General features: G+C 50.9%; 1 protein-coding gene across 1 annotated transcript; it reads left to right on the top strand.

The window, feature by feature from the left end:
• The first annotated feature begins 1,784 nt into the window (after positions 1 to 1,784).
• LOC103347041 (trafficking protein particle complex subunit 9) lies at positions 1,785 to 24,884 on the top strand. The gene is made up of 5 exons (XM_070063804.2): positions 1,785 to 2,032; positions 12,480 to 12,605; positions 19,590 to 19,675; positions 22,177 to 22,303; positions 24,583 to 24,884. Exons 2-5 carry the CDS (start codon positions 12,536 to 12,538, stop codon positions 24,882 to 24,884), a joined length of 585 nt encoding a protein of 194 aa, XP_069919905.2. The 5' UTR covers positions 1,785 to 2,032; positions 12,480 to 12,535.
• Positions 24,885 to 25,702: the final 818 nt, after the last annotated feature.

Below are 25,702 nucleotides of genomic sequence, written 5' to 3'. Positions count from 1 at the left end.
TTGCACAGTCTAGCCCTGCATTTAAAGCATGGATCATGTTGGAAACAGGCCAAATCAAGTCTTCCACAAAGAAAGATCGAATACAGAGAGGTAGCATCTGAGGTCACTGTTGCCATTTTCTATGTGCATGTTATCATGCTGGTATATTTTCTCTCATTTCTCAATATTAGATAAAATTGAGAGAGTAAGTCCAACTATCCCCAATTGCAGATCACATGACTCTATATATAGGTGATCCAAAAGACTACTCTAAGAGACTATTGAAACTCAGAGTAGAGTTTGGTAAAGTGCCAGGATAGAAACTCAACATCCTATTTGTATACATAGACAATGTCATGGCTGAGAAAGCACTTCTAAGACCAGTACCGTCACATAGCTACAAAGAAAATAAAGGACTTTGGGATAACTTTAACGAAGGAGGTTCAATACCTGAGAATCACAAAGACTAAACAAAGAAATAGATGAGGACACCAAAACATACAAACAAACAAACAAACTGAGAAGCTTCTGCTCTGCAAAAGAAACACTCAGCAAAGTAAAGAGGAAACTATCGGAATGGGAGAAATTATATGCAAAGTATGCAACTGATAAAAGATAAACTACCAGAAACTTTCAAGAAACTCAATAACAGCAAAACAAACCACCCACTCAAGAAATGGGCAAGGAGCTTCAACAGGCATATTTCTAGAAAGGAAATCTAAATGGCCAACAAACACATGCAGAAATGCTCAGGATCACTAGCCATCAGGGAAATGCAAATCGATACGACAACGGCCTTGAGGATGTGGGGAAAAAGGCACCCTAATCCACTGCTGGTGGGAATATAAACTGAAATCACCACTGTGGAAGATACAATGGAGATACATGAGAAATCTGAATATAGACGTACCATAGGAGCAAGCCATTCCAGCCCAGGGTATATACCCAAGGGAAATGAAATCGGCATACAAAAAAAGAGTTCTCTCTGCCCCCATATTTACTACAGCTCAATTCACAAGAGCAAAGATAAGCCATCAGCCAAAATGCCGATCACCTCAAGACTGAATAAAGACATTATGGGCTATGGACACCATACATGCGTCTGCAGACTGTATAGCCTGGCTTTTGTGCATCCTACTGCAATAAGCATAGGCCTGTGAAAACCTCTCTGTCTACACAATGATTTCGTTTCCTTCAATATGTTCCCAGTAGTGGGTACACCCATACAGTTTTCAATGTTGACAGGACTCATTGCACACGAGAAACTGTATTGCTCTACAGGTATATAATACAGAATACAGACATCGGATCCATAAACCCAATTTTACCTTCAAACTGTCCTCCTAAACCAGGACACAGACACGCACTTTTGCTCTCCTTCCTCCTGACAACACTCTCAGTGGTCTAGAGCAGGGTAGCTGGGTCCTCAAAGAGCAAACAGACGGGAATGCAGGGCCATTCCGGGAGGACACCGAGCCAACTCTGCTCTTGTACAGCTGCTCGCACCCTGGGGACCCTTCCAGTCCATCCGCACAGCACAACCGCGACTCCACCGGCACCTTTGGGACCCAAGAACAACAGGCACGCCTGCAGCCAAGATCCCCAGAAGGAAACCGCAAAAGCCGCGCGTCACTCACCTCCAAGGGCACCTGGTCTGCTTGGCGGCACTGAGGTCCGTGAAGGCCGTTGCTTCCGGAAGGGGACGAAGAAGAGAACCGCGCCTGGGAAATGGCGCGATAGCCTCGAACCCGCACCCTCGCCTGACCCTGGGGCCGCTGGTTCTCCCTCAGGCTCAGGCTTGGCCAGCAGCGTCGAGGACAGCTCCTCTCCTCCTGGCTTTCACAGGTTCTCGGGCAGGAGAGGATGCGGCGCTGACTCTCACCTGAGCACCGCGGAGTTGGGGTCAGGCGTGCGGGTGCACTTCCGGGTCACAGCATCAGGCGCAGGCGCACTCGCCAATGGCCGTCGCCATGGTGCCCAGGGACGCATCTGCACACTGCGGCATCCAGCGTCCGGAGCCCCAGGGTCGCTTCCAGTCTTCCTCATCTACATAGTGAGTATTTGGCTTACTGGGCATTTTTGGTTCTTGGAGTAGGTCATGTAGTTGGTGCTGTTCCTGCCTGAGCAGAAGCTCTGGGCTGCTCCTTTCCCCAGCTCCCCTGCTATTAAGAAGTCAGGGGATTCTTCCTCCTCTCCTTTTGATTACCTGGCTGAGATTTCAATGAGAGCATTTCATTAGGCTCCTAGTGTCCCTTAGCTAGCTGATCTCTCCCTGTGTTGTGAACTCCTGGGGACAGGGATCCTGCTGTCTTTCTTTCCCTGTAAGTTGGGCAGTCTGTGTGGAGCTGAACGACTTCACATTGTCTTTTCTGAAGGTTTAGTAACCCAGGCAGGGTGACAGCCAGGAGTTAGAGGACTGATGTTTCTCTTCAAGAGATGGAATCTCGCTGAGTGGTGTCAGGGAGGGTCTTCCTCACAGGATGATGGCTGCTTAGGCAGTGTCTGCGTGCTGGGGGGAGTGCAGTGAAATCTGGGCACGTGGGGGAGGAGTGGCAGACCCCCGACGTGGGGTGAGTCTCTGAGCCTTCGCTTCCTAATCTGTGGAGAAGGGATGGCAGTGACTGTGTGTGTCCCGAGTTTGCACTGCCCAGGATACCTGTCGCTGCTGCCACGGTCATCTCAGGTCTAGGAATGCCCGGCATTCAAACCAAGGCACCTTGCAGCTTCTGTCCACCTCTGACTTTTTATGGTGCTGGATTCTGTACCCGGATGGAGGATTGTAGCAGACCCCAAGTTTTCTTTGTAAAAGCTTTTTGGCTTTTTGAAAATTCAAGTTGAAGCATTTAAAAAAATGTTTGTTTATTTATGTAAGAGGATGAGTGACAGAAAAAAGAGAGAGCAATCTTCCATCCAGTGGTTCACAAATACAAATTATGTATTTTCCTTTTAGAAATCTTGAAAAATAAAAATGGATAGGAAAAAATAATTCCTCATCCTGCATCTTAACTGTGCATAGACAGGCACACTTAACATTTTATGTGTCTATTTAGTATTGTTTATTCGTTTTAAAAATTGGATTGAATTTAAAAATTTATTCTATAAATCTGTATTCTGATTTTCGAAGTAGCATAAGCCTTTTCCATATTATGAAGATTTTTTTATAAATGCCACTTTTATTATTTTTTAAAGCTTATTTATTTGAGAGGCATATTTAGAGTGGAAGAGACAGAGAGAGAGGTCTTTCATCCACTGGTTCATTCCCCAAATGGCTGCAACAGCTGGAGCTAGGTTAATCCAAATCCAGGAGCCAGGAGCTTCCTCCAGATTTCCCACATGGATGCAGGGGCCCAAGCACTAGGGCTATCCTCCATTGCTATCCTAGGCTATTAGCAGGTAACTGGATTGGAAGTGGAATAGCCAGGACTTGAACTGGTGCCCGTATGGGATTACAGCACTGTAAGTGGAGACTTAACCTGCCCCTCAATGTCACTTTTAATCACTGCATCTGTTTGGAATGTTTGTGTGCCATAGGTTTTATAACAACTAGTTCATAGTCAATAGATTCTAATTATTTATCACTATTCTAAAATTATTTTTATTAAAGATTTATTTATTGGGGCCTGCACTGTGACACAGTGGCACATCTGCAATGCCACCATCCCATATGGGCATCCATTGGAGTCCCAGCTGCTCCACTTCCAATCTAGTTCCCTGCTAATGTGCCTGGGAAGATGGCCCGAGGTGCTTGGGCCCATGGATCCACATGGAAGACCTCTAAGAAGCTCCTGTCTTCTGGCTTCATACCAGCCCAGCCCTGGCTTTTGTGGCCATATGGGGAGTGAACAAGCAGGTGGAAGCTATCTATTTCTCCCTCTCTCTCTCTCTCTCTAATTCTGATTTTCAAGTAAGTAAATGAACAAACCTTAAAAAAAGAGATTTCTTTATTTATTTGAAAGGCAGAGTTAGAGAGAGAGGAAGAAAGAGAGAAAGAGCTCTTCCATCTGCTTATTCACTCTCTGAATGGCTGCAATGTCCAGAGCCAGGCCAGGCAGAAATCAAGAGCCTGAAGCATCTGGGTCTCCCTTGTGTGTGGCAGGGATCCAAGTACTTGGGCCATCTTTCACTGTTTTTCTGGTGCATTAGCAGAGAGCTGGATCAGAAGTGGAGCAGCCAGGACTACAACCATGCTCCTGTGGGATGTTGGCATTGCAGGCAGTGGTTTAATTCACTGTGCCACACTGCCAGCCCCAAGTCTTTGTTACTAAGGTAATTTCTTCATCTGGATATTATGTTAAGATCCAGAGAAATACTTAAAATTTTTCTAGGTAGTGCTTCACACAGATGATTACATAATAAGCTGACAACTTCACATAATTGCCTTGCCTTTGGTGGACCATGTTTACGCACTTGAAAGGAACAAGGAAAATATTTAGTCTCTTGATCTACTTGAATGATTGCTTATCAGGGCCTCCAGCCTGTCGTAGGTAAATGAAGTGACAAGCAGACAGGAGCTGCTGTTGCTGGGAGGGAGGAAGGCAGGGTTCATCTCTGTTTGTCAGTGTTCTGTGAGGATGCAGGTGTGTCGTGGCCTGTCTTCATGGTAGTGACACGCATCTTCCTCACTTTGTGTAGTGGAACCATCATGTCACAAGGACGTATGTGCAGAGTCCAGGAAAGCCTAGTTGATTTTTCTTGCCCATGTAAGGTGCTGAACTTGCTGGCCATGGTGATTGGCTATTTTGGGATAACTTTACAAATTGGGGCACCATGGGTGGGCAGTGTGACAAAATGAACAACGGAGCTCATGGCTCTGAGTCTGAAGAACCTCAAGAACCCTGTGAAAGCCATGTCACTTTTCCAGGTCTGTGAAATGGGCGCTGTGATTCCCCAGGGATGCACTCTGCGCTAGGACTGGAACGGGCTTGATGGGCTGGGTTAGAACCTCAACTCTGCTCATTTGCAGTGTGACCTTGGGAAAGGGACGGGGTGTCTCAGGGCCTAGTTGGATGGTCCCTTGTGTGGGGCTGGGCATGATTTTGTAGTAATTGGGTGAGTGCCAATTCTGTGTGAGGCAGTGCTGGGGAAGCCCCTGGTAGTATACTCATCCTATGGGGTCCTGTCTAGGTACCCATTAAGCAGCGCTCAGGACCAAGGAGCCTTGCTGTTGCTCATCCTGCTCCCACCCAACTCTTCTTGTTGCATGGAGTCCTTCCCCTGCTGTTTGCTTTGGAGATCACAAATGACCAGTACACCTTTGTCACATTCATGCCCATTTCTCTTCTTGCCAGAGAACAACCCCCCGACTGTTGCCTTTTTTAAAGACTTATTTATTTAAAAGACAGAGTTAGAGAGAGAGAGAGAGAAAGAGAGAGTGGGAGAGAGAGAGAGGTCTTCCATTACCTTGATCATTCCCCCAAATGGCTGCAATGGGCAGGGCCGAGCTTAAGCCAGGAGCCAGGAATTTCTTCTGGGTCTCCCACATGGGTGCAGGGGCCCATGCACTCAGGCTGTCTTCCACTGCTTTTCCAGGTACATTAGCAGGGAGCTGGATTAGAAGTGGAGAAGCCGGGACTTGAACTGGTGCCCATGTGGGATGCTGGCACTGTGTGCAGTGGCTTTGCCCGCTTTGCCACAATGCTGCCGCCCCCCATTACCTTCTTGAGTCCTGATCCCATAGGGTTCTTCTCACCCTCATTTCCCCACTGCCCTTGACCTCTGTGTTTCCCAGGTGTTGTCCTTGGGCCCTGCATTTTCCTTCTGTCACCTTCTTTAGGAAATGCTCTCTCTGCTGGTCTTCCTGGTGCTTGGAAGTCCTCCCTGTGCCCAGCGCACTTTCCTGGTGGCTGTGCCACAGCTTTTGGGTGCTCTTCATCTCCAGGTGGTCCCCCAGGGCCCTGTCTGCAGATGGGGTCACCTTGACCTTCATCTTCTGTACTCCTGCCTTGCTCAGGACTTCTCCTACCAGTCCAGAGCTGTTTCCTTTAGTGTCAGCCCTGTCTCCATCTTTGTCTTCAGCTCCTGTGTCCATTTGAACATTGAATCCTTTTTGCTGTAACTCCCTAGTAATAAGGAAGTTACTTAGATCTGTGCATCTCAGATCTCCAGAGCCTTGTACTGTGCTTGGCACCCACTGTCTCACAACCATTTTAAGATTTATTTATTTATTATGAAGGTCTGAGTTATATAGAGAGAGGGAGAGACAAAGACAGAAAGAGATATTCCATCTGCTGGTTCATTCCCCATATGCCCACAATAGCCAGTGCTGGGCCAGGCCAAGCCAGGAGCCAGGAGCTTCAACAGGTCTCCCATGGTTTTAGCAGGGGCCTGAGCACTTGAACCATCTCTCCACTGCTTTTCCCAGACCCATTAGTAAGGAACTTGATCCAAAGTGGAACATCTAGGATTTGAATCAGTGCCAATATGGGATGTTGGTGTCACAGGTGGCAGCTTTACTCACTACACCACAGCACCGGCCCCACTGTGTGACAACAGTTGATGGTGTAGATATTTGGCTGGACTCACACCTAGGTATTTCCCATGTCCCGCATTACCTCCTGCTTCTTAGACACTCCCTTGATTTCTGTCTGAGCATTGATGTGTTGCCCTGTGTGGAGGCTTGGGTTACTCTCACTGTGTAGTGCTCTGGGGGTTTGCCCAGGGTCCCCGTGATGGTCCTACGATGGGTCCCTGTGAGAGCTGGGCGTTTGTCTCTTCAGCTGTGTGAGACTGCTAAAAACGCCAAGCTGCTTTTGCTGAGTGAATTTGTGTTCTTTCAGTTCTTGCCTGGGCTTTGGTGTCAGTGGTTTGCATGGAGGGGAGTACTCCCTCCTTCTCTGTCTTCTGGAGCACTCGTGTAAGCAGTGAGCTTGGTAACACTCCCTCCTGGAATGTGTGATAGGACTTCGGAGTGAAGCCATCTGGGGCAGGACGCTCTTTTTGGGGAGTTTTGATTACAGGTTCAGATTCTTTAATAAATGCAGGGCTATTCAGACTGTCAGTTTGTCTTCTGTCATTTTTCCTTGAGGAATTTTTCTGTTTCACCAAAGTTGTCAAAATTGTTGGCATATGGCTATTAATATTTCCTTAATATCCTTTTTTCAAAAAATATTTATTTATTTATTTGAAAGTCAAAGTTACACAGAGAGGAAAGGCAGAGAGAGAGAGAGAGAGAGAGTGAGAGAGAGGTCTTCCATCCGATGGTTCACTCCCCAGTTGGCTGCAACATCTGGAGCTGCGCTGATCCAAAGCCAGGAGTCAGTAGGTTCTTCCAGGTTTCCCATGTGGGTGCAGAGGCCCAAGGACTTGGGCCATCTTCTACTGCTTTCCCAGGCCATAGCAGAGAGCTGGATTGGAAGTGGAGCAGCCGGGTCTCAAACCAGGCACCCATGTGGAATGGCGGTGCTTCAGGCCAGGGCATTACCCCACTGTGCCACAGTGCTGGCCCCCTTAATATCCGTTTCTTCTTCTTCTTTTTTTTTAACAGGCAGAGTGGACAGTGAGAAAGAAAGAGAGAGAGAAAGGTCTTCCTTTGCCATTGGTTCATCCTCCAATGGCCGCCGCGGCCGGTGCACGGCGCTGATCCAATGGCAGGAGACAGGTACTTATCCTGGTCTCCCATGGGGCGCAGGGCCCAAGCACTTGGGCCATCCTCCACTGCCCTCCCTGGCCACAGCAGAGAGCTGGCCTGGAAGAGGGGCAACTGGGACAGAATCCAGCGCCCTGACCGAGACTAGAACCCGGTGTGCCAGCACCGCAAGGCGGAGGATTAGCCTAGTGAGCCGCGGCGCCGACTCCCTTAATATCCTTTTAATGAGCATAGGATCTGTGCCCCTTTATCCCAATATAGATGATTTGTGTTTTTCTCCTAGGGGAATTATCAATTTTATTAATTTTTCTTCTAAGAACCAATTTTTGACTTTGTTGATTTTAAAAATTAATTTGTGTTGTCTGTTACATGGATTTTTGCACTTTGGGTTTAATTATACAATTTTACTAGCGTTTACAATGAAGACACAGATCCTTGGTTTTCAGTCTTCCTTCTTGCCTAGGATAAATACCCAAAACTGCAAATTTCCCTTCAGTACTGCCTTAGGTACAAGTCACAAGTACCAGCACATTGTGTTTTTGTTAACAGAAATGTATTTGAAATAAAGTTCATTGTGTTTGTTTGAGGCTTACAACATGGTTTCATGACTCACATATGAGGGGACTCCAGAAAGTTCATGGAAAAATAGAATTAAGAGGTAAGCTTGTGTTAATGTGGACATGTTTGAAATCTATACATATGTAATGCATATATATATACATATATGTAAAAATGTGAATTTATCCATAAGCTTTCTGAGTACTCTTTGTATAGGTAGTAAAATGGTTAGTAGAGTGGAGTAGATTAACGTGTCATCTTGATGTAAGCAGTGAATATCTTTGGGCATTTGATATTTTTTAAAGATTTATTTATTTATTTGAATGGCAGTGTTAGAGATAGAGATAGAGATAGAGAGAGAGAGAGAGAGATTCCATCTGCTGGGTCACTCCCTAAATGGCTGCAGTGGTTGGGGCTGGGCCAAGCCAAAGTTGGGAACCAGGAGCTTCTTTTGGGTCTCCCACCTGGGTGAGGGGCCCAAGCACTTGGGCCATCTTCTGCTGCTTTCCCATGTGCACTGTCAGGGAACTGGACTGGAAGCACAAAAGCTTTTACCCGAACCAGTGCTCCGTTGTAGGATGCTGGCATCACAAGAAGTGGCTTAACCCACTGTGCCAGAACTCCAGCCCCTTGAGCTCTTTTTAAACATTCCGCATGTAAATGAAATCATGCAGTGTTTTTCTTCCTGTGTCCGACTTATTTCACACAGCAAGTCTTCCAGGTCTCTCTGTGCTGTGGCAAATGGCAGGATCTCCTACTTCTTTAAGGCTGACTAGTATCCCATTTCTCTCTCTGTCTCTTTCTCTCTCTGTCTCTCTCTCTCTCTCTCTCTCTCTCTCTCTCTCACACACACACACACACACAAACACACAAAGTTCTTTATTCACCCCCTCACCAGTGAGCATGTTGGTTGTTTCTGTGCCTTGGCTGCAGTGAACATGAGGGTGCACGTATCTGCACAAGGCAATTCTCCCTCTTTGGGTCAGTAGCTAAGGGAAGGACTGGAAAGTCTACTTTTAAATTTCTTTGGGAGCCTCCATGGAGTTTTCCCATCCACATTCCCACCAGCCGTGTGCTGGGATTCTCTCTTCCCCACACAGATCAACAATTCCATTTATGAGAATTGAAGCCTTAGTGTGGTCCCTGTTTGTGTAGCTGACAGTCCAGGGCTAGATTCTGAAAACATTGTTTCAGCTGGGGTCCAGCCTCAGCTGTACTTTCACCTCTGCCGTCTTCACTTTCCTCCAGGAAAAGGGGGTGCATTTGCTTGTCCTCATCCTGTCTTCCGCCTGTTCAGAAAGCCACACCTAACTGGGTGCTTATGTGGCTGTCTCGCATTGTTGCTGGGGAGAAGCAGGAGTGAACTGTGAAATCCTGACGTGCTGGTTTTCTTGCCGGTGTCAGCTCATGGATGGCAAATGGCCTGGAAGCCGTTCATGGTCTGAAGCTCTGGTTGCCGGATTTTCTGCTTCTGTAGTAGGTGACAGCTCGTTTTCATTAAGAATGCTCTGGTTTTTCTGTGTGAATTCTTTAATTTCTTGGGGTGGAAAATTTGAGTTTCAAAGGCGTTAGATGCTCTGTCTACAGTTAGCGGTAGGTACTCTGGTCAACATGGACAGGATGTATTGGATTTTAGTGAAATAATGAGTGCCCTCCTCCCGCTGACTGGAGCGTCTGGGGTGAGAGTCTGGGTGTGTGGAGCAGATGTCAGTGGCCGCTGCGTGGGGCCTTGTGCTCGCTCCCCTTTGTTACATGGGTGCCTGGGCAGGTTGGAACAGGAGGATGCAAGCTGACCTCGTTTCTATGTACGACCTGGAAGAAATCATGTCCTGTCCCCAAGCCCCTTAAGCTTCCAGGATGCTTCAAAATGTTCAAGGAAAATGGAATTAAAAGAAAATTTTTTTTCAGTAAAAGACATTTTTGATATTCATTAATAGATTTTCCATAATACACGTTTTTCATGAACTTTTTTAAGATTTATTTTATGTATTTGAAAGGTGAAGTTACAGACAGAGATAGAGTTCCATCTGCTGGTCCTCTGCCCAAATGGCCACAATGGCCAGGGCTGGGCCAGACTGAAGTCAGGAGCCAGGAGCTTCTTCCAGGTCTCCCATGGAGATTCAGGGACCCAAGCACTTGGCCAGCTTCTGTTGCTTTCCCATTAGCAGGGAGCTGGAACAGAAGTGGAATAGCTGGGATCTGAACCAGCAGCCATATGGGGTGTTGGTGTCGCAGGCACCAGCTTCACCCATGATGCCACAATGCTGGCCCCTTCATGAACTTTTTAAAGCCTCCTCAGTTGAAAAAAATCTTTAAAAAAAGGTACAAAGCATAGTAATGTGAATCTCCAAATATTAGCCACCAAAATTTAATACTTACCAAGATTTTTGTGCATTTACTTCATCTGTTGCTTTTTTTGTTTGAGTTATTTAAAAGAAAATCCTGGCCACATTGTGTCATTTCACATCTTCATACTTTAGTAAGCCTCTAAAAAATGGGCATGCTCATATATTACCACAATGTTAATATCATAGTTAAAAATTAATGTTTAGGGACTGGCACTGTGGTGCAATGGGTTAAGCCAAAGCCTCTGGCATTGGCATTCCAAATGGGTGCTGAACATAAGTCTTTTAAAAAATTAGATTTTGGTAGCATTTATAACCAGTGCATAATGAAATTTTCCAGATTATCCTTGAGTTAGTCTATCATGTTTCAAAGGGGATAATAATGCCTCTCCCCCACCTCTTTTTGTTTCAATAATAATTGAAGATTTTTTTTAAAGATTGATTTATTTATTTGAAAGACAGAATTCCCAAGAGAGAGGTGGAGACAGAGAGATCTTCCTTCCGCTGGTAAACTCCCCAAATGGTTGCAGTGGCCAGGGGTAGAGCAGGCTGAAGCCAGGAGTCAGGAGCTTCATCCAGTCCCCCATGTGGATGCAGGGGCCAAGCACTTGGGCCATCTTCCAGTGTGCTCCCAGGCTATTAGCAGGGAGCTGGATCAGAAGTGGAGCAGCCAGGACTTGAACCAGCACCCATATGAGATGCTGGCACTGCCAGTGGAGGCTTCACCTTCTGTGCCATGGCACTGGACCCCCTCTTCACCCCTTCTTTTATAGAAATTTTGAGGGAAAGTATCATGTACCTATTTTGAATAAAAAGTATTGAAGTTCTTTAAATATACCAAGATCTCTTGCCTTCAAGGTTTTTTTTTTTTTTTTTAAGATTTGTTTTTATTTATTTGAAAGGCAGAATAACAGGCTGGCACCACAGCTCACTAGGCTAATCCTCCACCTTGCGGCGCCGGCACACCGCATTCTAGCCCCGGTCAGGGCACCGGATTCTGTCCCGGTTGCCCCTCTTCCAGGCCAGCTCTGTGCTATGGCCTGGGAGTGCAGTGGAGGATGGCCCAGGTCCTTGGGCCCTGCACCCCATGGGAGACCAGGATAAGTACCTGGCTCCTGCCATCGGATCAGCGTGGTGCCCCGGCACCAGCGCGCTAGCCGTGCCGGCCAATGGAGGGTGAACCAATGGCAAAGGAAGACCTTTCTCTCTGTCTCTCTCACTGTCCACTCTGCCTGTCAAAAAAAAAAAAGGCAGAATAACAGAGAAAGAAAGAGGGAGAGACAGAGAGCAATCTCCTATCCACTGGTTTACTCCCCAAATACCTTTAATGACCAGTGCTAGGCCATGCTGCAGCCTGGAGCTCCATTTGGGTCTTTCATGTTGCTACAGAGGCCCACAAACTTGGGCTAGCCTCTGCCGCATTCTCAGGCACATTGGCAGGGAGCTGAATTGGAAATGGAGCAGCTGGGACTCCAACCGGTACCCAAATGGGATACTGGCATTGCTAGTGATGGCTTTACCCACTATGCCACAATGCCGGCCCCTCCTTGCAGATTTTGTAGTCTGAGGAACACAGCATGGTACTTGGCCTGCATGAGTGCTCAGAAAAATGCAAGTATTGGTAAAGGCAAGGTCTTCTTCCCTTTAAGGAGTTTGTGTCCCAAAAGCTGTATCTTTACTTCTCAACCTTTAAAAAAACTAACAGCTGGGAAAGTGCTGTTTGGTCGCAGGCACACTCCTCCCCCCGTCTTGCCTGCTGGCTGCCTTGGAACTTGGTGCAGACACGTTTCCTGGGCCAATGGAAACCTCGTCGAGGAGAGTGCCTTGATGTTGCCTCCATCCTTAGGCCCTCACATGGAGCAGCTGCTGCTGAATGTCTGGATCCACTGAGGGACGCCCTGCACAGCCCTCGCCTCCATGGTCCATACCTGTCTGCCTCGGAGTGCTCAGGAAATACCGCAGCTGCCCGTTCTGTTTAATGAGCCTTTATCTTGTGTTTGTGTTCTCTTCAGAGAAGAAGGATGTGACTCAGAGCCTGGAGAACTACACCTCCAAGTGTCCTGGGACGATGGAGCTCATCACTCTCCCAGATGGCCTCACCCTGACCCTGTGCCCTTCACCAAGCTCCCCATTGTCAGGTAAGGTGGGCGGGGCTTCTCCCACCCCACGTGTAGAGATCTTGAGAAGAACTTCCATGTTTTCCTGGATGACCGCCATCCTGGGATATGTGGACGCGAGAGACTGGACCTGTGATGTCCCACAGTGGCCCCAGGCACTTGCCTGTTCAATGGCAGAGCCACGTCCAGATCCAGGTCTGCCTGGGCTGTGACTGAGACTAGTCTGACCTTGTCACTCTCCTATTTACAAGGTTCCAGTCAGCTCCTTTTCCTTGGGCCACGTGGCCCAGCAGCACAGGAATGGGAGGCCACCTGTGTGCCTTTCCTCCCACGGAAGCTTGTCTGGTTTGCTGCCTTTGGCAGGCAGCTGCCCGTGGAGCTGAGTTTTAAAGCTGTATTTCATTGACGGCATTTTCAGGAAAGTCCCAGGAACTGGAAAGAGCTGTGTTTATTGAGACTTAACACAGATGACGTCAGAGTGGCAGTGGAGACAAGCGTGATCTCACACGGTCCGTGCTGACTTCCCACCCAGCAGAGAAAGCTCTGCTCTGGGGTTGGGCCGTGTCCCTGGTGCCGTTTCCCCGTGAACGTGGGGAGAGGGGGAGCAGAACCCTGGTTCTCTTGAAGACCTCACCTCTGCCCTTCTGGCTCCAAGCTCCCTGCCCCTTCCCAGGCTGCAACCACTCATGTCTCTCCTGTCACTGACCCAGGGCACAGTGTGCCCCAGGCCCTCCCTGTCCTGTGTTCTGGTGTCCTTGGCAAGGCCTGGCCGTGGCTCGAGCTCTCTCCCTCACTGCCCTGGAGACAGACACCAGGGTCCACTTGCATGTGGGGCAGGGATTGCCTGTCATGCTGGTTGGCCTGTGCGTCCCCATGACAGATCTACAGGGGCAGGGGCCTGCATTTCCTAGACAAGGAGCCCAAGCTTAGGGAAGGCCGGGCCCTGCCCAGAGGCCGACTGCCCTTGGTCCCCTCCTGGTGTGGAGGCCCAAGGCTGCTGGCAGCTCTCTTGCTCTCGGTTTTTGATCCTGAGCACTTTCTGTGCTGCCTCTTTATTTCTGTTTTTGATTGCTGTGCCTCCTTTTAGGGAAAAGGCACCTTCATTCCTTAGGGGCCCTGCCTCGATACCACCGCAGCTGCCTGCCTGTCCTGACCCCCCCACCTCTCTCACCTCTGCTTCTCAGATCCAGCCACATGACTCCTTTCTCGTCCTTGAACACATGACTTGTCCCAGTCCCACAGCTTTGGTCTCTGCATGGACCTCGTCCCATTGCTGTCGCTGCCTCACTCACAGTCACGCTGCTTGGGTCTCTGTTCAAATATCATCTTCTCAGAGGGGGAATCTGCTGCTCCCAGCACTCTGGAGGCCACCCTGCCCTCAGCATCCCTAGCTTGCCCCTCGGTAGTGCCTTTCCTTAACTCAATTAGACATTTGCCTCTTTATGGCTTCCCTCCCACAATGTAGCAAGAGGCCGGGAGCTCTGTGCTGCTCCCTGTCCTGTTCCCAATGCCCATAGCACAATGAAAGAGAGACTGGAGTGGACCGGGCTTGTCCAGGACCTCACTGCCAGGAGAAGTGGCCTCGCTGCTCAGTCTGTGCTGTCCGCAGTGCCGCGTTGTTCCCCGCAGAAGGGACACCGGAGCCCTGTGTGGAGATCATCATCATAGCGTTCCTCCTGTAACTCCAGCACCAGCTGGCCTCAGCTCCTAGTAGGGCCTCACCATAAACATCACCAACAAGTTGCATGTTGTCAGAACTCCCTGAAAACAGTGCGTCTTTGGAAGTAAAGTTTTTGCTCAGCTACAGGGCAAGACCAAGTTGGGAGTCCTAGACAGACCTGTGCTTTCTGTCCCTGGAGATCACTTCTTCATTCAGATGCTGCTTGAGAAGAGGCTGGCTCATATTTTTGTGCCTTTAGTTGTCGCATTAATTTTGGAGGAGTTGATTTTTATCTCCTTTTATAGACAGAAAAACACAGACTCAGAGAGATGGTTTCCTACAGGTTACTTAGCTGCTTAGTGGCAAAGCCAAGAGCTGGGCTCACACATCCCCAGACCAAGTGTCCCGCTCGCAGGGGTGCTCTCTGTTTTGCTCTAATGTGCATGCACACCTGGTGTGGGCCCCAGTTAGCTGCAGATTATGCCTGGCTCCTAAGGGCTCAGGTACAGCGTCATGGCTTCATGGTGGTGTGGCAGCCACCTATACACCATTCTGTCCTTTGCTGTCAGTGTTCAGTAAATCATGTGAGCCCAGTTCCTGGCTAGTGTAAGTGTTCCAAGCATGTTGACACTGGGCTGCACTGAGCTAAGCCAGAGGGTTGCAGCCTGCCCCTACCCACCCAGTTCGTGCAGGCTGGACAAGTGCATAGGAAGTCAAACAGGGAGACAGGATGTCGGTGGCAGAGGTGCTCCTGGGTACCTCCCCTTTGAGCCTGAGCAAAGACTGTGCACTGGGGAGGCGGGGCCAGAGAGGCTCTAGAGCAGACTTGTATAGAGGGCTTAAGGGCTGGAGGCCAGGCTCCTCTTCTTGAGGCCACCTGTGTGATTCACAGGGCCCAGCACAGCAGGGGATCGGGGAGCCCCTGGTTACAACATTATTAAGGATTCAAAGACAGCGACATCAGAGCCTTAAACTCAAGGCCTTCGAGCTTGGCTTGGAGTCTCTGCCCTTGTGGCTCGTGCCCAGCATCCAGCCTCATTACTGTTCTTTGTTCTTCAGCAACTGATGAGGCTTCCTTTTGTGAATGAGGCCCAAAGCCGACACCAGGTAGGAGTTCTCATCGTGGTGGGATGCTGATGCTGCAGGTGCCTGTTCACGGAGAGGGTGGAGACTGAGGGGTGCACATCACCTGCCCTGAGCCAGCCAGCCAGGGCATGGCCGGGCCCTGTCTCCTTCCCTCGGCTTAGAACTCGGCACTCAGGGACTGCAGTTTGTTTGTTTGCTTTTCATTTTATTTGAAAGGGAGAGACAGAGAGAGAGCAAGGGAGGGAGGGAGACATGGAGAGAGATCTTCCATCCACAAGTTCACTCTTCAAATCTTACCACAGCCAGGGCTGGGCCAGTTCAAAGATGGGAGCCCAGAACTCAATGATCCAGGTGGCAAGGACCTGAGTACCTAAGCTGTCACCTCCTGCCTCCCAGGGTGCATGTTAGCAGGAAGCTGGAACTGCACCTCCTGCCTCCCGGGGTGCACGTTAGCAGGAAGCTGGAATTGGAGGTGGAGCAGGGACTGAAACCCAGGCATTCTGATACGGGATGCAGGCATCCCAAGTGGTGTCTGAACCGCCATGCCACACGCCCTCCACCCTTGCCTCTGTGATACAGTTTTGCATCATAGTAAGAAGTGCCTGCTCATCTATTCAGTGGATAATGTCAAGCTTTGTGTTTTTTCTGAAATATCTATAACAGAAGGTTCAGCTGAGATGCATATTATTTGTTGAATACTCATGGGTAGGAGAATGTACTTTGTGTTCCACGACTTCTGATATCTTTTTGACAATTTTCTGCCTATAGTGTGAAGACTCGTGTCCCTTTTGCCTGAGATTCTAGTCTCTGTAAGTCCATCTTTAACTGGGCACTGGAGGTGAGGCAGACCCTGAGGGCCAGTGCTGACACCACCTGCCCTCCGCCTGCACTGATTCCTGGCCTGAGTGCCTGTGTGCAGGCTTCGTCTGGGCCCTGCTCTGAGCAGAGATGATGGCAACCAAGGTCCCAGGCAAGGCCTGGAGGGGTGAAGAGATTCCTCCCTCTTGTGAAAGGACCTTGTGGTATCCCAGATTCAATCTGAGGTCACTGCTGCCAGGCAGGGTGGCCTGGACAGAACGTGGCAGCCTGGGTTGCAGCCTAGCCCTATAACCCCCACTCCCCACCATGTGACCTTGGACAGCTGACAGGGCCACCTGGGCTGCACGTGTGCCCTCCATGCTGTGGGCACACTGGGAGTTCATGGAGGCACTGTGCTGAGGGTCAGAATAGAGAGTTCCTGATGTCCCTGTAGATGATGGTTGCACTGGCACTCGTGTGCCTGGGGCTCGGTACTGGGATGCAGCAGGCAATCAGGAGCGCTTCTTCCCACAGGCAGAGGCAAATGTGGCCACAGAAGCACCTGTCTGCACAGATGATAACGGGCGCAGGGGATGGGCCAAACCTGAGACAGCTGGTTTCACCGCCGCTGACTCCTGCTCTCTTGCTGTTTCAGGGAGGGACTGTTGAGGCAGGGGCACGGGCAGGGGATTGTCTGTTTCTGACAAAAATCACTTCTCACAGACTCAGTGATTGACTTTAGACTTACCTGTAGTGGATGAAGGCCGTCAAAGTACAAATTACTTTTTTTGGCACCCTGGAAAGCACAATGATCATTTTTTGACCACGAGAGAGAATGAATCTGTGATAGCAGGCATAAGGACCTGTTTAAGAGACAATGAGTTCCTCATCTTTGGTTGGGGGTGGGCTGGGGTGCCAGTCCCTTGCAGGCCAAGGGAGGCTGCTAAGGGTGGAGGGGGCAGGTGGGATGAGCACAGCTGCCCTGGCTCCTTTGTGGAGAAGCCCCTGCAGCTTATCAGAGGCTGACGTCAGACCCCTGCAGAGAGAGGGCAGCCTGAGTCCCAGGAGCTACCGAGGGGCAGCTTGGTGGAGGGAGAAAGAGCACGGGTTCCAGAGCTGACAGCCTTGTGTTTTGAGTCTGAGCAATGATTTATCAGGGCCTAAGATGGGCAGGCTGTCCCACCTGTCAGGAAGAGTTTTCCCTCTTCGTAAAATAAGACAAGTGCTGGTTCTGACCAGGTGGCAGTCGGTCCTGCACTGTGTTACTCTGTGCCATCATCTTGTGAATGGATCCAAGATGCCAGCTCCCGGTCATCATCACAGGTGTGGTGGAGCTGGTCCTGGATCCTGTGCAGGCTGCCCCGGCACAAGGTGTTTGCAGAAGCTGAAGGCTCCGTGAAGCCAAGGAATTCCGGTCAGCAAATGCTGGAAAAGCTTCTGCTTCCCCTTCTGCCACCACATCTCTGCTAGGCCCCACCTGGAGTTCCCAGGCATGGGCCAGAGTCCCTGTGGCACAAGATGCTGGCGGTGGTATTCCCAGGCAGGTTTGCTCATCTGCTAAGACCCCAAGTGCCTGCCTTGTGACCCTGGGGTCACTGCTGTTCCCCCGAGGTGATTACAAACAGCAGTGGGGCAGCCGTGTGGAAGGGCTTTACGCCTCACGTGGGGTCTGATTTTCCTTCTCTGCCTTCCAGTTTCATAACTGGTGTTCCGGTGAGAGCCAGGCTCTGCCTGCTGGCATATCTTGGACACCCATCATGGGTACTCTGCTGGTGTCTCGTTGCTTTGTAAGAAATCACCAACTTCCCAGTTTAGAGCAATACAGATTGATTTCCTCACTGTCTGTGAAATCAGGGCGTCCAGTGCAGTCCTATGCCCAGGCTGTGTCCACATCTCAGGCTTGTCCAGGGGAGGTCTGTGTCCATACCCCTCATGGTATCCTCAGCCATTTCCCTGAGGTGGCCCCCCTCAGGTCCCCTTACCCTGCTGGCCCCCAGCCCCTCCCTCAGGTCCCCGTACCCTGCTGGCCCCCAGCCCCTCCCTCAGGACCCTGTTCACCCCTGCTGGCCCCCAGCCCCTCCCTCAGGTCCCTGTTCCCCTGCTGGCCCCCAGCCCCTCCCTCAGGTCCCCGTTCCCCTGCTGGCCCCCAGCCCCTCCCTCAGGTCCCCATTCCCCTCCTGGCCCCCAGCCCCTCCCTCAGGTCCCCATTCCCCTCCTGGCCCCCAGCCCCTCCCTCAGGACCCTGTTCACCCCTCCTGGCCCCGAGCCCCTCCCTCAGGTCCCTGTTTCCCTGCTGGCCCCCAGCCCCTCCCTCAGGTCCCCGTACCCTGCTGGCCCCCAGCCCCTCCCTCAGGACCCTGTTCACCCCTGCTGGCCCCCAGCCCCTCCCCCAGGTCCCTGTTCCCCTGCTGGCCCCCAGCCCCTCCCTCAGGTCCCCTTCCCCTGCTGGCCCCCAGCCCCTCCCTCAGGTCCCCATTCCCCTCCTGGCCCCCAGCCCCTCCCTCAGGTCCCCATTCCTCTCCTGGACCCCAGCCCCTCCCTCAGGTCCCCGTTCCCCTGCTGGCCCCCAGCCCCTCCCTCAGGTCCCCATTCCCCTCCTGGCCCCCAGCCCCTCCCTCAGGTCCTTGTTCACCCCTGCTGGCCCCCAGCCCCTCCCTCAGGTCCTTGTTCCTGCTGGCCCCCAGCCCCTCCCTCAGGTCCCTGTTCACCCCTGCTGGCCCCCAGCCCCTCCCTCAGTTCCCTGTGCTGCTGGCTTGAGTTCCTAGGGGCCACCCCTCCAGGAGGGGTCTCACCCCTTTATGGGCTCACTTGATCATGTCTATCCCATCTAGAGCAATCTCCCTTTTGATGAACTTGGTCAGCTGGTTGGGGACCTCTATTAAGTCTACAGGAACCATTCACCTGTGTTCTGTCATGTGGCTTGGTCATCATGTTCACACTCAGGTCATCTTGGGGTTGTTTTGGGGTTGCTTGGAGTCTTGGGGTTATTTCAGAGTTCTGTCTCCCCAAGCGGCTGCTGAGTTACAACTGACAAGGAGGTGGGCTGGGTGGAAAAGTCGTGGTCTTGGGGGGCACAGGTGACCCACACTCCGGACCTCTTGTCAATGACCCCAGCCTTCTTCCTGAATTGACAGCCTGTGGGCCCTTGGGGTGCTGTGTGCTGTAAGGGACCACACCAGGTCCAGCTGTAGCTTTGTGAGGTGGCCTTGGGGTGCCAGCAGGAGCGCAGCCTGCAGAGGGCGGGGGAGGCACCCTGTGTGTAGCGTCAGGACAGTGGCAATACCTTGCTTTGCGTGGTTTCAGAGAAAGCAGGGCACACCAAGCTGTGAACTTCCCGCCTCACAATGGGCATGGCGGCCACCACCTTTGTGGGAAGAAAATCGTCAGTGGGCTGATCTGAAACCCCATGAGAAGTTCAAAACTACCTGCTAACCCCAGGGTTCTTTTGTGTGTGTGTCTAGATTTCCAGTGGGTTCAAGGGGACGTGTGTGAAGTCCAGCTGATGGTGTACAACCCCATGCTGTTTGAGCTTCGAGTGCAGAACATGGTATGTACCACCGCCAGGGGCCTCTGTGACCGAGAACCCCAGCATGTCACTAAAATGCAACTTTGCTTACTGTTAGAGGCACTAATTCTGGCACACATGTCTGCTTTGCCCAAGATAGTAAGCGTTTGGTGAGTGAAGTCCATGTTTTGTCATTACCGTGTCTCATGCTTGCTGCCGAGTAGACAGCACAGAGCAACCTTGGGCTTGTACATGCACTGAGCTTTGCCCATTGGCTATGAGACTGGAAGTCAGCACTTTGGAGTTCACAGGGGCTTACTGGAGATTGTTGTGCTGCTGTGAGGTGACACAGGGATTGAGGTGCAGGGGGAGCTGTAGAGAGAGGTGCTGTGTTACTGCACCATGTAGGGTGTGGAAGATTCACGCCCTGGTCCATGCTTGTTTGGGGGACTTGTGCTGCCTTCAGACTACCATGGGATCCGTTCCCAAGGTTCTCTGTACTGCGACCAGTTTCATAACTGGTGTTCCAGGTGAGAACCAGGCTCTTCCTGCTGGTGTCTCACTGAGGGCCATGCCCTGTGCCAGGTACAGGGTGCGTGGGACCCGGGGGATACAAAGGCCTATAGGCCTTATCCCTGGTGTGAACACAATGAGCTGTGTTGGGGATGCATGGCGCCTGCCTGGGAGAGACGCCCCTGCTGACTGGGCCAGACTGCCTGGTGGAGCCACAGTTTTCCGCAAGCCAGGACTGTTGGGCAGCCCTGCTGCATGTGACTGCTCCCCAAGCCTGTGTTAAGCCAGCAGTCCTGAGACTGACTGAGCACCGGTGTCCCCCCAACTGTTGCACAAGGGTTCACTGGCCTCAGGACATGGCCATGGTCAGCCTCTGCTGTGGCTGTCTGGCTCTTGGAATCCAAGGGGGGAATTTACCACAAAGTAGTTAAAGTGTCAGATGATTGCTGCTGTTTCTTATACATTTTTTTTTTCATTTTAAAAGTAGCATTTTTACCTGGTTTAAAAGTAATAAATTACATATTTTAACAAATCAGGAAGGGTAGAGACTTAGACAAGAGAAAACCACCACTTGGATATAGCCAGCATACCATGGTGCTGTGTCAAAAGCTGACTATGGAACACTTCAGACGTGCACACGCTACCCGCATTTCAGGCAGGCAGCGGTGGCCACACCGCCCTGATTGTTCTAAGAAGACAGAGAGGCCAGTGTGTCTGTTAGAGATGAAAGGCATGCGATCAGCTTCACTGAGTGTGCCCTGCTCACTACACCCCCTCCACACTCACACACGCAGATCACTTCACGCGTTTGCCTCACATGTGGGCGGCAGGCGTGCTCACTGCCCCCAGAGTGTCTCTGCTGCTGGCGTCTCCTGTGCACAGAGTTAGACACAGTGTATGTGCATTCCACACACCCAGCTGTCTACACCACGCACACATCTGTGCATGCAGGTTTCATACATCCTGAACTCACACCGAGGCCCGGCATCTTGCCTTCCTGCGTTCCATGTTTGCAACCTTCCTCTCAGCATACCCACTTACATGCCTTGTCCTGCCACAGATAAAAGAGGTTTTTTTTTTTTTTTAAAGATTATTTATTTATTTATTTATTTGAAAGTTGAGTCACAGAGTCCATTTGCTGGTTCACTCCCCAAGTGTCCGCCCAAGCCAGGGCTGAGCCAGGCTTGAAGACAGGAGTTCTGTCTGGATCTCCCACATGGGTGGCAGAGGCCCAAACACTTGGGCCATCTTCTGCTGTATTCTCAGGCACATGGGCAGGCAGCTGGATCAGAAGTGGAGCAGCCAGGATGCAAACCAGCAGCTATATGGGATGCTGGTGTTATAGGCAGAGGCTTTACCTGCTATGCCCCAATGCCGGCCCTGGATCTGAGAGTTTGAGGGTTGCCTTGACTGCAAACTGTGGAAAGCGGAACCCCACAAACAGGGCAGGACTCTCTGTGTCTTGAGTTCTCTAATTTATCTCAGCAGGGTTCTGTAACTGTGATGAAATCTTGCACATTATTCGTTAGATTTGCTCCAAGATAGTTGGAATTTTTGGTGTCTTGTTAATTTTTTTAAACATTTTATTTTCCAATAGTTGACTGGTGATTGTTGATGTCTTTTAGATTGTGGGAGACCAGGAGGAAGCTTCTGGATCCTGGCTTTGGCCTGGCCCAGCCCCGGCCATTGCAGCCATTAGTGGAGTAAAACAGTAGATCTCTCTGTCTCTGTTTCCCTCTTGTTTTCAAATAAATATAAGTGTTTCAAAAAAAGATAAATAAAAATTTTCCTTTGTGTTCATATTCCCATTTGGTACAAGAAGAAAGCAAAGCAAACATCAGAAACATGGAAGAGAGGACCAAAATCAAGGACAGCGGCTATTGATCTGACTGCCCCGTGCGTCACGTGTGCATGGTCTCTGCAGTTCTCTGTGGGTTCTAAGAAGCCGCAGCCTTCCACTGCCTTGTTCTGGGCTGCCAGGTGTGTGGTGCAGGCTGGTCCTGCTCACGTTGCTCTGTGCCTTGCTGCAGGGGCTGCTGACCAGTGGAGTGGAATTCGAGTCGCGCCCCGCAGCGCTCTCCCTTCCAGCCGAGTCTGGTCTGTACCTGGTGACACTCGTAGGGGTCCCACAGACGACTGGAACGATCACCATGAACGGTAAGGGCTTTTCTGATTGCTGCTGTTGAGGGGCTGCCACACTGCTGTTCCGTACACCAGGGTCCAGAGCCTCTCACCCATCTCGTTAGTCCTCGTCCATCAAGGGATGGGGAAAGACTGCCTTTCCTTGGGATGTGGTGCAAGTTGTTGGAGTGTGATTGGCACCTGCCAGGCTCCTGCTGCACTGGGTGGGGCCCCTTCCTGTGCTCTGTCTGCCTCCTCCTCCAGACAGTCTTCCAACAGCTTAGTTCCTAGCTCTGCATCCTGACCTTTCCTGATGCCACGATGTCCCATGTGCTCTCAGGAAGCCCCTGTCTTCTGCTGGATCTCTTGGGAGAGTTGGCTGTGCACACTGAGTCACTTCTGCCACCAGTGCCACGTTCCTGCACCGCTCCGCGTCCTGAGTTTAACCCTTATCCCTTCACCAGGACACCTGTCTGTGGCATCACTAGTGGCATTTTTCTACCTAAACCTGGGACCAGTGGTTTGGTTTGCTTGGAGCTTTAGTGCTCATTTGCCACCCTGCATATGTGGAGAGCTGTGTCCTCCAGCCTTGGTTACACCACACCCTCCAGATTTTCCGCGGTCTCTTTGGCCCTTCTTCCGCAGTCTTGCTGGTCTCGTGCAGGTGTCCCCTTGCAGCCCAGCCCTCTGACAGGTGCTCCTCACTCTGTGTTTCTTGTCCTCCTCTCTGTCCTCTGTACATCACCACTGGTGAGGGTATCCCCAGCCCCACAGTGTTTTTCTGCCTCACAGCCCTATAGACTGCTGACCACTACTGGGGTCAGGTACCCTTCTCTGGCCTGCGCCCCAGCACTTCCCAGCTATCCCCCTGGTGTCCAGCGGGTGGGACATGCGTGTTCTACATGTCCAACCCAAATGTACTGCCTCCCCTCCCCAAAGCGGTCTCTCCTCTGAGACCCTTCTCTCTCCTCTGAAGGCATCCTGGTCAACCAGTGGGAGTCACTTTCCCTCGTCATCAGGCCGAGTTCCCCAGCCCTGTGTGGTCCATCTCTGTGCTCCTCTGCCGAGCCTTCCTGCTGGGTTACACATTGTTCCTCTACCTTTGCTGTCTTGCAAGTGCCCTATCCTTTTCCACTTCCTCCACTACCTGTGTGGACTTAGTGGTCCCTGAGCTGTGCATCTCTGTGCAGAGCAGTTGGCATTGTTCTTTGGTGTGTCTTGTGCCCAAAGCTAGACGGCTGACCCTGTACTGCTGTGCACAGTAATTGTGGACCCCAAGTCTTTGTCATCAGACTATTATGTGACAGCCATTTTCAGCAATGGTAAGGAAAGGCCTGATTCTAATTAGGAATTATAAAATAGTGGTTGCTCAGCAGGCAAAACATATATCAGGTTCCTGTTGAAAGGCAAATGCGAGAAACTCTGGTTCCAGGTATGGATTTGTGGGGAGAATAGTGTTTTGCCCATTGCAGGGGTGTTTTGACAAGCCCACCCTCTGAGGGAGGGTGAGCTGGAGTGGTGTTGAGAGAGCAGCTCCCAGCCAGCAGGAACCTCAGGAGGACCGAGGAGGCTGCTGGGGCCCCGGGAGCCCTTGAAAGCCATGCTGGCTTCTCCATTGAGCACACCCCAGGCTCACACAGTGTAGGCAGGTTGTCACCTGAGCCTCGAGCCACTGGGTATGGTTTCATTTTGTTGCACAGTAAATGCTGTTGACAATAATTAGGTAAATTTCAAAAGCCGTTCTACAGCTTTGCTTGAATAGTTTCAAGTGCTTATCTCACCAGTGGGAAATTTGCTCATCTTAAACGGCAGTGCTCACACACACACACAGCCAGTTCACCCCATCACAAAGCTGCTGCAATAATAATAATTGGCTCTTGAACTTTCGCCTCTGAACAGAAGGTTCTGAAGCATTTTTCAAATACTCATTAAATTACATTATGTCCCGGGAGGGAATATTAACTGCCATCCTCACTGTGGAGATGGATAAATCTGAAAAGCAAGTGAGTCCCGGGCTGAGATGCTGACTACGGGTTGTGCAGAGATTGATGGCTTACAGGAGCTTTCCCATTTGGGCCCAGTCAGCCTGGTGGGATGGGAGTACAGGGGCCATTGTAACCCCCACCACAAAGGAGGAGCCCGAGGGATGTTGAGGCTGTGGGCAGGGACTGGCAGGTAACGGAGCCAGCACCAGGACCCAGGTCTTCTGCAGGGTTGCCCTTGCTGGTTGGGGACTTCAGCAGTGGACAGGAAGGTGGACACGGGGCATGGAGCTTTGCTGGGAGTTGTGAGGTCTCTACTTTCCTGTGTCCCAGGTTACCACACCTCCGTCTTTGGTGTTGTCAGTGACTGCCTGCTGGACCACCTCCCGGGAATAAAGACCAGCAGCTCTACTGTGGAAGTCATCCCCGCTTTGCCAAGACTGCAGATCAGCACCTCCCTGCCCAGGTACCCGGTGAGCACAGGTGTCCAGCCACGGGCAGGAAGCAGCCCTGGGGAGCCTTCCCTCGTGAGGCGCACAGGCTCTGCATGCGTCCAGAATTTGCAGGCCCAGAATCTGCAGGAGGGGGCCTTGAGAGTCCACAGTAGTTCATCCGTTTTGCCCAGAGCAAATTAGAGCAGTCAAGATCTCCCATACTAAGGCTAGGACCAAATGTGAAATTATTCTTCCAAAAACAGTCAGGATCTTAGGGCATCTAAAAAAATCACTCTTCTCTTTGACAGAATTCTTTTATTTTAGTTTTTTTTGTTGTTGTTGTTGTTGTTGTTTGACAGGCAGAGTGGACAGTGAGAGAGCGACAGAGAGAAAGGTCTTCCTTTTGTTGTTGGTTCACCTTCCAATGGCCGGTGCTGCCAGCGTGCTGCAGCCAGCGCACCATGCTGATCTGATGGCAGGAGCCAGGTACATATCCTGGTCTCCCATGGGGTGCAGGGCTCAAGTACTTGGGCCATCCTCCACTGCACTCCCTGGCCACAGCAGAGGGCTGGCCTGGAAGAGGGGCAACTGGGACAGAATCCAGCGCCCTGACCAGGACTAGAACCCAGTGTGCCAGTGCCGCAAGACAGAGGATTAGCCTAGTGAGCCACGGCGGCAGCCCTTATTTTAGTTTTAAAAGAAATATTTATTTACTTTGAAAGAGTCACAAAGAGAGGGAGAGACACACAGAGTGAGTGAGAGCTCTTCCATCCTTTGGTTCACTCTCCAGATGGCCGCAGCGGGGAGCGTTGGGCCAGGCTGAAGTCAGGAACCATGAGCTTCATCCGGGTCTCCCATGTGGGCATGGGATCCAAACACATGGGCTGCTTTTCGCAGGCCATTAGCCAGGAGCTTGATTGGAGAAGAGCAGACAGAACCCGAACTGGTACCCATATGGGATTGTTTTGTTTTTGTTTTAGATTTTCAGCATCACAGGGAAGCATAAAGGAGAAAGGGAA

This window comes from Oryctolagus cuniculus, chromosome 19 (genome assembly GCF_051225735.1).
Source record: "Oryctolagus cuniculus isolate XC-2025 breed Fujian yellow rabbit chromosome 19, ASM5122573v1, whole genome shotgun sequence".
Classification (NCBI taxonomy): Eukaryota; Metazoa; Chordata; class Mammalia; order Lagomorpha; family Leporidae; genus Oryctolagus; species Oryctolagus cuniculus.
This window is presented reverse-complemented; position numbering and strand designations above follow the sequence as displayed.